Raw genomic sequence first — 12,500 nt, 5'->3', positions numbered from 1 at the left:
TATACACCTTTAGCATTCTGGCAGAGGTAACAAAATTCACCAGTGTATTCTGGCAAGATACATCTAGTACACCTCCATTTATTTAAGATAAGGAATGAGTCCAAGCTCTATCTCGCCAGATTATTCTTAAATCTTTGTTAACCTTTGCTGGAGTGCAGACCACGTGGAAGCCATTCTGGTAGTTAATTTTAATCTTCGGCAAATGTGGCCCTAGTTTCAGAACTACCTAGATAATTTTATGGGGAAAGAGATGTGATTAAAACATGTCAGTAACATGTATAGAATGTAAATGTATTTTTATGGTCTTTTATGTTTCACTCACTGTTTCTTAAATTGTAGTCATGAAGGTTCTAATATATAGGGTAATATTAGAATTAACAAATTATAAGAGTGTTCAGAAAAAGATGCATAGAAAAATAAAGGAACTACCCTTCTTTCATCTAAAAGATCTTTTGAAACACGATACAAATGGACATTCATTGCCTTTATAAATTTAATTATATATATATATATATATATATAGATATATATATATATAAATATAGATATATATATATTATATTCATTCATGCTTTTAAGTCTAGCAATACTATGGCCTCTACCCTTGTGCACCAGCATATACAAGTATACTAGTAGATTATATTAGGCCTGTATATCTTATATGAATTCCACCCCTAGATTGTGTTCTATTATACCAAAAAAATTTATTTTGATAATAAAGATTTGGATATATATATATACATGGTTTTTGGCTGCCTGGTTAAAGAATATTGAAAGACTTACAATACTAAGAACTTTCAGTTTTGTTGTACTAGATACTGGATAAGATGGTATTTGATAAATCATGAGCCTAACAATCCAACTGTTTGTCAGGATAGACGGTCTACGACACTAGCAGCACCGGCTGAAAATTAGAGGGACAGGGAGAGTGTTTTCTCCACCCTGAGGGTAGTGCAGACTAGCCCAAACAGTATTTTTCCGTAAATCCAATATAAAATGCAGGTTTAGGCTGACTTTGGAACCCTGTAGCACTAGAGCTAGTGCCATTACAGCCATAATACTTCATGACTGTGTGCACGCTTTAACTGTGAGCAGATACCAATGTCGCGTCACGTACACATTGACACTCGTCTTTTAGGCCTAATCAGTGCTGACATTTATGACATGACACTCGAATGCAATGGGTTAATTTTAGTAGACTTATTTACTGTTATCATTAGGAGTGCAATGAAGTCTTCAGAGCTTGTTTGAACCATCGTTATCCTTCATCTTCTCAAGAAACAGTATTTATAGGAGGAAATACAGTATGATTTTTTATTATTTTTCACTTGCTGTTCATGTCATGGCTTGAATGAACACATAAATGGACAAGACTTGTAGAGTTAAAAGGAATTTAACCAAGTTGAAAACAGTCGCAAAGGCTGATTGAGAGTTTTGGTTGTAATTGGATAAAAGTGGAAGGAATAACTTTTGATAATTATAAGTGTTATAAGATGGGGAGGGGGTGGGGGTAGGGGGGGATAAAGACCAGGAAGCCATAGACTTCCCTAACCCTTTTCTGTCTCCCATCCCCTGCAACATATTCTCACATACATACATACATACATACATAAAAACATACTTACTTACATATGCATAAACCTTTCACTCCTCCTCTCCTCCTCCTCCCCCTCCTCCCTCTCTCCCCCCTCCTCCTCCTCCTCCTCCCCCTCCCCTCCTCCTCCTCCCTCCTCCTCCTCCTCCTCCTCCTCCTCCTCCTCCTCCTCCTCCTCCTCCTCCTCTCTTCTCCTCCTCCTCCTCCTCTCTTCTCCTCCTCCTCCTCCTCTCTTCTCCTCCTCCTCCTCTCTTCTCCTCCTCCTCCTCTCTTCTCCTCCTCCTCCTCCTCCTCCTCTCTTCTCCTCCTCCTCCTCTCTTCTTCTCCTCCTCCTCCTCCTCCTCTCTTCTCTTCTCCTCCTCCTTCTCCTCTCTTCTCTTCTCCTCCTCCTTCTCCTCTCTTCTCTTCTCCTCCTCCTTCTCCTCTCTTCTCCTCCTCCTCCTCCTCTCTTCTCCTCCTCCTCCTCCTCTCTCCTCCTCCTCTCTTCTCCTCCTCCTCTCTTCTCCTCCTCCTCCTCCTCCTCTCTTCTCTTCTCCTCCTCCTCCTCTCTTCTCCTCCTCCTCCTCCTCCTCCTCTCTCCTCCTCCTCCTCCTCCTCCTCTCTTCTCCTCCTCCTCCTCCTCTCTTCTCCTCCTCTCTTCTCCTCCTCCTCCTCCTCTCTTCTCCTCCTCTCTTCTCCTCCTCCTCTCTTCTCCTCCTCCTCCTCCTCCTCCTCTCTACTCCTCCTCCTCCTCCTCTCTTCTCCTCCCCTCCTCCTCCTCCTCTCTCCTCCTCCTCCTCCTCCTCCTCCTCCTCTCTTCTCCTCCTCCTCCTCCTCCTCTCTTCTCCTCCTCCTCCTCCTCCTCTCTTCTCCTCCTCCTCCTCTCTTCTCCTCCTCCTCCTCCTCCTCCTCTCTTCTCCTCCTCCTCCTCTCTTCTCCTCCTCCTCCTCCTCTCTTCTCCTCCTCCTCCTCCTCCTCTCTTCTCCTCCTCCTCCTCCTCCTCCTCTCTTCTCCTCCTCCTCCTCCTCCTCTCTTCCCTCCTCTCTTCTCCTCCTCCTCCTCCTCTCTTCTCCTCCTCCTCCTCCTCTCTCTTCTCCTCCTCCTCCTCCTCTCTTCTCCTCCTCCTCCTCCTCTCTTCTTCTCCTCCTCCTCCTCCTCTCTTCTCTTCTCCTCCTCCTCCTCCTCTCTTCTTCTCCTCCTCCTCCTCCTCCTCCTCCTCTCTTCTCCTCCTCCTCCTCCTCTCTTCTCCTCCTCCTCCTCCTCCTCTCTTCTCCTCCTCCTCTCTCCTCCTCCTCCTCCTCCTCCTCCCCCCCCTCCCCTCTTCTCCTCCTCCTCCTCCTCCTCCTCCTCCTCCTCCTCCTCCTCTCTTCCTCCTCCTCTCTCTTCCCTCCTCCTCCCTCTCTCCTCTCTTCTCTCCCTCCTCCTCCTCTCTCCTTCTCTCCTCTCCTCCTCCTCTCCTCTCCTCCTCCTCCTCCTCTCCTCTCTCTCCTTCTCCTCCTCCTCCTCCTCCTCCTTCCTCCTTCCTCCTCCTTCCTCCTCTTCTCCTCCTCTTCCTCTCTCTCCTCCTCCTCCTCCTCCTCCTCCTCTCTTCTTCCTCTCTCTTCTTCTTCTCCTCCTCCTCCTCCTCTCTTCTCCTCCTCCTCCTCCTCCTCCTCCTCCTCCTCTCTCTTCTTCTCCTCCTCCTCCTCCTCCTCCTCCTCCTCCTCCTCTCCTCCTCCTCCTCCTCCTCCTCCTCCTCCTCCTCCTCCTCCTCCTCCCTCCTCCCTCCTCCCATTACCTCATCTTCTCCCTCTTTCTCTCTTTACCTCCCCTCCCTTTCCCCTCAGTGTATTACATTAATCTAAGTTAGATTGACCAAAATAGACCTTACAAATATTTAACATCATTATGGTCATATTTTTTCAAACCCTTCTATGACGGCCATGTTTCATGGGGGCGAGATCACTTTGGTGCTGCATTTTTCCTATTATTAATATGACAAGCTATTGATTCTTTCAGTCACGTGTCATTGTGTAAAGCTACTTAGATATAAGTGCCATAAGTCTAGAAAATTATTTTACAAGATTCCCCACTTTTTGTTTCAGAGACCAAGATGGTGAAGGAAACCGGATATTATGACATCCTAGGGGTGAAGCCCACAGCAACAACGGATGAACTCAAGAAGGCATACAGAAAACTTGCATTAAAATACCATCCTGATAAGAATCCAAATGAAGGAGAAAAGGTCAGATTACTAAGATCTATTTTCACCTTTCCTTCTTTTTCTATGTAATGTTTTCGGATCTTTTTCTTGCCGTGTCTTAAAAAGGTTTCCGGAATAGTTTCCATGAGGTCACCAAAATCTTTACAAAAGCTGAACTTGTTGCAATTTCTCTGTCAAAAAATGTCATTCAGGTTGATAAATTCTCTTTTGAATGATAAACAGTGTAACCAAGAGTTATCGGTTCCAGTCTTTACAGATTCATGCTTTAGATATTACTGAATTGGAAAAGGTTTAATAATTTTGAATACATATCTTTTTCATCATACATACAATAAACCACCATTAAAGCTTTATATATTCCCATATCCCAACAGTTCAAACTGATCTCACAAGCTTATGAGGTCCTGAGCAATGAGGAGAAACGTACTATTTATGACCAAGGTGGAGAGCAGGCTCTCAAGGAAGGTGGTACGGGAGGTGGCGGCTTCACGTCACCCATGGACATCTTTGAGATGTTCTTCGGGGGCGGTTCAAGGCGAAGCAGAGAAAAGAAGTAAGTTTTGTGGCGTTAGTTCTAACTTTTAGTGTGATTAGTCTGTTCTTCAAAAGTTCTGCAAGGCTCAGAGCTAGTACTTTAAATTGTTGTATATTTCATTAAGGAATCCAGCAATTGGAATCCTTGGCCCCTATATTTAGAGGTTTACTCTAACCTCATCATAATACATTCTTTTTCAGGGTTAAGGATGTCATCCATCAGATGAGTGTATCCTTGGAAGAGTTGTACAATGGAGCAGTCAGAAAGCTGGCTCTGCAGAAGCATGTCATCTGCAGCAAGTGTGAGGGGCAGGGTGGCAAGAAGCCCCCAGAGAAGTGCCCTTCATGTCGAGGTACAGGAATGCAGGTATGTAATAGGTTCCTTACTATTTCTCTCTTGACCTTAAAGATTGTTATTGATTTATGGATATGTCATTGGTATTGGTGTTTATGATTGTACCTTTTACAGTCCTAGATTACTCACTTTTTTTTTCACTCCCAGGTCCGGATTCAGCAGTTAGGCCCAGGCATGGTGTCACAAGTGCAGAGCATGTGTGGCGAGTGCCGTGGTCAGGGAGAGCGCATTAATCCTAAGGACAGATGCAAAACTTGTGAAGGACGGAAAGTACGTGTTTGTGATCTTCGTTCTTTTGGAACTTGATCATTGATTGATTTTTAAAAGATTAAATTGTTTTTCGTTTTCTTTAATATTGATTCACTTTGAATAATGAAAGACTACACATAATTGGGTACAGTAGGAGTATTGTACATTAGAAATGTTTGAGAATGCAAAGGTTCTCAACAATAGATTATCCTTCAAGTCGGAAAATATCCTAAAAAAAATTATATGTAATATAATGTCAGTAAGATAGTGTAACAAAGTTACAATGTGTTTTCTAAAGAATTTGTTTTATTTACTTTTTTTCCACTAGGTTGTTAAAGACCGCAAAATCCTAGAGGTTCATGTTGACAAAGGTATGGAAGATGGCCAGAAGGTGGTTTTCTCTGGCGAGGGTGACCAGGAGCCTGGCTTGGATCCAGGCGACATCATTATTGTACTTGACGAGAAGGAGCATGCCACTTTCAAGTAAGTCCTTTTCCCAGTTTGTGTTAAAAAAAATGGTGGCTTTCTCTTCTGTTGTTAATGCACCTCACACCTAAGGAGAATATATGGAATAGGATAAATGTATTGATTAAAGACTGGATAAGATAAGGTGGAGAAATTAACAAAGTAAATTGTCATGCTCATGTTCCTTTCCTGACCCTGACTCTGCTGCTGCTTTAGTCCTCCATTGGTAGACCTCTCTAACACTTGTTTGTTTGCGACTGGTTAGAATGCAATGTTAACCCATTCACACCAGGGCCGTTCTGGCTTTGCATGGTCACAACACCGGGGTTCTCGAATGCATAAGCCTAACGGCTCGGGATTCTCGGACGCACGAGCCGCGAGCCTGGGCTGCCCGCCCGCTCAACCCGAGTGCGCGGCTTGCCCTCATAGCTCGTCCCGGGCGTCTGACGCAAAAAACATAAAACGTATCAGCACGTCAACTTTTATTATTATTATTATATATATATATTTTTTTTCTTCTTCTTTTTTCTTTTTGATAGACTAAATACTTATTAGTTTGTGCTTTATGGTCCCCAAGGCAGGAACAAGCCCTTCCCACACCATGCTATGTCAAATAGCATCAAAATGTCTTCTTTAACCCATTCATACCGAGTGATGCCCTCAAAATGTATGTTTTTTACATCATTGTGTATGCACATTATCATACGAGTTCCATTAGTATAGACACATTTTTACTCACTTGTGAAAACAATGTAAACAAATACAAAAACCTCCAATTATCACCCCATTGAAGTGGGCAGGTAATAAGTGGTCATAGAGGTGCGGTGTGGTGCGTTGAGAGAGATCTCGTGCTTGTTATCTAGCTAGCAAAATCCTCTTGCCATCTGCTTTGTTTCATATAATGTTAAATAGAATACAAACAACCATAAAACATTTTGCTTTCATCAACAAATTTTGTTGAAGTCTCTCTAATAATGCCAATTTCATTTCCATTTCAGACGTGTGAACAATGATCTCACAATGCAGATACACATTTCTCTTGTAGAAGCATTATGTGGATTCCAGAAGCCTATCAAGACCTTAGACGACAGAACCATTGTTATTAGTGCAATTCCAGGTAACAAACGTTGAATTGCTATTTTGATTACACATTAAAGCATACTTAATGGGTAAAAGTCATTCAATCTGCTTTTTTTCTTTTTTTTTAGCACCAATATTGCTGATCATTTCTTTAATTTCTATAAAGGCTGTTGAAATTATGTATCTGGAGTAAATCATAATCATAATCAGTAAAATTATTTGTCACAGATGTGTATATTGATTTGTGATGAATTCCTGAGTTACTTGCCAGTAAATCATAAATCATAATAAGTAAAATTATTTGTTGCAGATGTGTATATTGATTTGTGATGAATTCCTAAGTTGTTACTTGATGTAGCCTGACTTAATCATGTTGCTTCTTTATAGGTGAAGTAATAAAGAATGCTGAAGTGAAGTGTGTCCTCGGTGAAGGCATGCCTCAGTACAAGAACCCATTCGAGAAGGGACGTCTACTCATTCAGTTCTTGGTGGATTTCCCACCTCACATCTCGCCAGATCGTATCGCAAAGTTGGAAAAAATATTGCCAGCAAGGTAATTGAAAGAGATTGTAGTATTCCCTTGGCTTTTACATTTACTTTCATTGTATTTTTCGTATAGATAGAGTCAGTACATGATTTGATATTTAGGTCTTCATTTATATTTTCTTTCAAGGATGAATTTCCATAGCTACCAGTCAGTTTTGATTGAAATACATGCAATTTTTAAGGAGTAAGAAATTATAAAGTCGACCTTCAAAGTCAAGATAATGTCTTTAAGGTCTTAAAAGTTTGAATATTAATTTTAAATCATTGATATTGAAAAGCAAAAAAATAATACTTTATCTTGTTTTACTCTTCAGGCCCGAAGTGATGATTCCAGATGATTGTGAAGAATGCCAGCTAGCTGAAATTGATAGGTCACAACGAAGCCGACGCCACAATATGATGCATGACGATGATGAGGACGACCATGGGCCAAGGCAGCAACATCTACAGTGCCAGACCAGTTAGATCTCTACTGTGAGCTATATTCTGTATTTTATTTTCATTTTTACCCCATTATTTTTCTTCTTTCCATGGAAAGGCCTTTGGGAGTGAAGTGTTCAGAATGTTCAGTCTAGGTCAAAAAACAATGCAGTAGATGTAATGGCTAAAAGTCTGTTTTTCTGACACTCTTCATTTCAAATGAAAAGCAATTTTAGAAGCTTGAGATTCAAGTGTTCACAGGGTTTGAGCAAGCATTTTGAAATGCTTATCTGAAACATTTATGAATACTTAGAATTGTATATTATGAAAGCAAAGTCCAGGATATAATATTTTGTTTACTGTACAGTGAAAATGTATCACTTCAAAGATCTAAGATTAAATCATAACAGGAAAAAAAATAGTGTATTATTGTACCAGCTGTCTAGAATAAGATAAATGCTTTTTTTTCTTCTTCTTTTCTTGTTTCAATTCTTGTCAAAATTGTGGCTTAATCTTTCTACGATGGTTAATTTTTCCCTTTTTATGTTCATCAATGATGTTTTGCACATTTTATGTAGATAAGGAGGGGTAAACACCATTTATTTATGTACATATTTTCTCATATATTCCATTGATACATTCATAAAGTTCAGGCTTTATCTCCTTGTCAAGGGTTAGGCACTTTGAGTCTGCCTTGTACAGTTGTGATCTTGAAATGAACTTGGAATATACATTGTGAAGTGGTTAGAAATTTAGTGTTATCCTTCCATTGTCCTGAATATATAAAAGGTCAAAGTTGTGTGTGTAGTACATTGATCATAAATAATTTTCATAGTATGGAAACGGACGAAGGTACAAGGGACATTTTGTAAAGTGAGAAAAAGCATGAACATTCATCTTTCGGTGTGCGTTACAAGTGTAAAACAAGATGGAGGTGCAGAAGTTGTGGATAATGGAAGAATTGAAGATACGAGTGATAGAGGGGACTTTTAAGATATTTCTAAACTTTCTGTAACAACTGTAATGTTGAAGTATATTGTGAGGCTTAAAAATGCAAGCACCAAGTTTGGAATCAGCTACTTGCTCAAGTATTCCGTGAGGAAAAGGATCAGGTATTGGTGTCTAGAAGTGCAAGGAAGTATATTGTTCTCATATGCATCAATGAAATGATCTGTAGTGATTTATGAATATTTTGCTTGTATAGTAAGACTGAAGATACAAAATAGATGTAATATTTATTATACCTATTTTTTATTAACATTTGTCTGTTCAGCCAAATATTTTTTACTGGTCCAAGATCTGGCTAATGGAAACTTGTACTAGTTTTGTTTTTTGGACTTTAATTTCAGAAATCTTTGCCTCATGTAGAAGATTGTATCAGCTTTTTAATCTGTGAGTTTAGGATGATTTGCAGAATGATAGTGGACCTCAGAATGTAAACTACTATATCACATACACAATGTGCTGTTCACATTAAATGTTTTTCTTAACCTAATTGTTTGTAAATCCTTCCATATATATTATGATGATGTACTGAATTGGTTGGTTTCTTGGGTGTGTGTGGGGGGGGGGGGGGTGCAAAGGGGGAAACTTTCCAGAAATAAGTCCATAGTTATAGGTTAAGGGGTAGGACTTTGGTTTAATTTGTCTAAAATATGCAAATTTAGGGAGATAAGAAAATCACTCCCCTATCTAAAAAACAAGAAGAAGTATTTGTATGAAAAAAATAGCATGGATATTGTAAAAAGCTATAGAAATTAGTCTTCAAAAAATATAATAATTTTACTAATGGTTGTTGTGTAGTTAGTGACAACTATATAATCTTGGCAGAGAAAAATAAAAATATTGTAAAGTGGTATGGATGCAAGGCTAGTCTTTTAGAATAATTCCATATAATCTTGTATAAAAAAAAATGATAGCTCACTCAATTTCTTTTTTTAATATGACAATATTCTAATAGATCCACCTCCTCAGTTATCAGGACTAGTTGGTCAATGTTGACTGACACTTCCAATCCATGGTTAACAATATTGTTAGCATTGACAATGCAGTGTTTAAGTAAAATTTAGTTACTCATATAGAATGTGTGGATCTAAGAAATACCATCAATATCAAAATGTTAAGTTAGAAACAAATCTGAAATGTGTAAATAATGCACTTAACCCGTTAACGACGGGTGACAAGATAACACGTCTAGTGGTTTTTGGGCTACACGACGGGGACGCGTTACTTTGTCCAGCCCGGCGCGCGGGAGGAGCCAGCGCGCATCGCTGGCTCGCGGCCAGTGCGGCCGAGAATCCCGACGCGTTAGGCTTATGCGTTCAAGAGTCCCGGAATTTTGGTCTTTTTAAGCCGGATTGGCCCCGTCGGCAACGGGTTAATAGCTGACCAGGAGGCATTTGAGCTTTTAGGAAAAAAAAGAAAAGCTATAAAAAGTGGAGTACCTTATTGTACTTTTTTTTGTAGAATATCCAAGAATAAATCAATTTATAATTCAGCCAACTTATTTGTTTGGGAATTCAATAAGTTAACCCATGGCGGATTGGGGTCATGACATTGGAGGATTTTGGATCATTGTGAGAGATGACAATTAGTCATAATTACTATAATTCTTGTATATTAACCCTCTCTGGACGGGTGGTACAGTACTGTACCGCTCATTCAAAAGCCCAGTGGCCGGGCAGCACAGTATTGTGCCAGCCATTTAATTGATTTAGGCCTAATAATTCGAAAGCCCCGGCATTGTGACATTCAAGGCTAGAATGCTCCCTTCGTGAATGGGTTAAGCAAAATGGTTTAACCTAAAATCCATAACTGAAGATGGCACCACTTTCTAGGCAGCCTTGAATAGCATCCATCCACAGTTTCTAGCAAGCACTAACTTTAGAGAGATGCCAACCTTTTTCTATAAGTATAGGCAATAAAGGATGAGCAGGCAGAACAAGAGGAGGAAGGTGATTGAAACCATGCCCAGTGACTACAATGTGCCCCTACTGTGCCAGTAGGGCTGTCTTGTACTTCCTCTTCCCCACCTCTTTATGTTATCTTCATTGTGGATGGTTATATTTTTCATATTCCCTTTTATGCCAATACACAAATACTAAAAAAAATAAGTTACTTTTTGTCCTCCCATAAAAGAGCAATACTTCTATCACTGAGTAGAAAGAAAGAAAATAATTAGCTGATGTGGACCCTATACTATACTTTTAGTCAACAACAGCATTGTCATATGACATGTCTGTCAATACAAAAGAACACAAAATAATAAGCCGTCTGGTAGCTCATTGGCAGCACGTCGACTTCACGTCCCATCCAAACTCGTAAGTTTCCACTGTCACCTGACGGTTACTGACGTAGCTGGGCACTGCGTTGGGTAAGGACCAAGCTCAGATCGAGTCAACACTCGTTGGCACATTCTCTCACGAGTTGGCACACGCTGATACAGGCAGGCTCACCTCAGTGTATACAAGCCTGGCATAGCATCTGCTTCGCAAATCTGGCGTATCCTTATCCTTACAAAATAATAACAAAAACAAAAATGGTTCCACTTTACAATGAGTGACTGAAAGAGAGTGGGAAAAGGCAAGGTATGTTGCATGAAGCGGCCTTGCTCTCAAATAAAACCCATCCTGCAGACAGTAAACAAATCTATTCCCATCTGCAATGGGTTAAATATAAGTAAAGCAAATACGAATGATTCTCATGTTAAAAAACAAGCCCCTTGTAATTATGGTGAAAAACCATTGAAATCATTGATTTCAAATTAATGTGCATGGTTATAATGTTTATTGTGTACGTATTACAGCAAAGTGGATGTAAAGGTAAGAGACACTAAAAAAAAAAAAAAAAAAACATGATAACACCCTTCCTACACTTCAGTCTTTTAAACTCTTGTTAAGGTCCATTGATTTATAATTTATTTCTTTTGCTATCAATCAAGTAGTTTGTCACTTAACTTGTTATTTACAGTAAATATTGTTACTTACTCAATCATTATTTTCCCTTTAGATTCTCTGTCATTCTATATATACATATATATATATTTATATACATACATATATGTATATTTATATACATACATATATGTATATTTATATACATACATATATGTATATTTATATACATACATATATGTATATTTATATACATACATACATGTTTATATATATACATACATGTATATATATATACATACATACATGTATATTTATATATACATACATACATGTATATTTATATACATACATATATGTATATTTATATACATACATATATGTATATTTATATACATACATATATGTATATTTATATACATACATATATGTATATGTATATATATAAACATATATGTATATTTATATACATACATATATGTATATTTATATACATACATATATGTATATTTATATACATACATATATGTATATTTATATACATACATATATGTATATGTATATATATAAACATATATGTATATTTATATACATACATATATGTATATTTATATACATACATATATGTATATTTATATACATACATATATGTATATTTATATACATACATACATGTATATATATATACATACATGTATATATATATACATACATACATGTATATTTATATACATACATATATGTATATTTATATACATACATATATGTATATTTATATACATACATATATGTATATTTATATACATACATATATGTATATGTATATATATAAACATATATGTATATTTATATACATACATATATGTATATTTATATACATACATATATGTATATTTATATACATACATATATGTATATTTATATACATACATATATGTATATTTATATACATACATATATGTATATTTATATACATACATATATGTATATTTATATACATACATATATGTATATTTATATACATACATATATGTATATTTATATACATACATATATGTATATTTATATACATACATATATGTATATGTATATATATAAACATATATGTATATTTATATACATACATATATGTATATTTATATACATACATATATGTATATTTATATACATACATATATGTAT

The 12,500-nt window shown here is 37.6% G+C and overlaps 1 protein-coding gene across 3 annotated transcripts in view; it reads left to right on the top strand.

The window, feature by feature from the left end:
• Positions 1-8,915, top strand: part of Droj2 (DnaJ heat shock protein family (Hsp40) member A4-like) — an 11,157-nt gene extending 2,242 nt beyond the window's left edge. For all 3 annotated transcript variants that reach the window (XM_086547755.1, XM_086547756.1, XM_086547757.1), the window contains exons 2-9: positions 3,658-3,797; positions 4,151-4,329; positions 4,512-4,677; positions 4,813-4,935; positions 5,243-5,397; positions 6,378-6,496; positions 6,847-7,012; positions 7,320-8,915. In XM_086547755.1, the coding sequence (XP_086403881.1) occupies positions 3,666-3,797; positions 4,151-4,329; positions 4,512-4,677; positions 4,813-4,935; positions 5,243-5,397; positions 6,378-6,496; positions 6,847-7,012; positions 7,320-7,470 (1,191 nt within the window). In that variant the 5' untranslated portion in view covers positions 3,658-3,665 and the 3' untranslated portion in view covers positions 7,471-8,915. The remainder of the gene's footprint in view (positions 1-3,657; positions 3,798-4,150; positions 4,330-4,511; positions 4,678-4,812; positions 4,936-5,242; positions 5,398-6,377; positions 6,497-6,846; positions 7,013-7,319) is intronic.
• The last annotated feature ends 3,585 nt before the right edge of the window (positions 8,916-12,500 follow it).

Source organism: Penaeus japonicus, unplaced genomic scaffold (genome assembly GCF_977035675.1).
Source record: "Penaeus japonicus unplaced genomic scaffold, GWHDUDI00000001_assembly GWHDUDI00000019, whole genome shotgun sequence".
NCBI classification, from domain to species: Eukaryota; Metazoa; Arthropoda; class Malacostraca; order Decapoda; family Penaeidae; genus Penaeus; species Penaeus japonicus.
The sequence above is the reverse complement of the archived record's forward strand: the minus strand, read 5'-3'. Positions and strand labels throughout refer to the sequence as shown.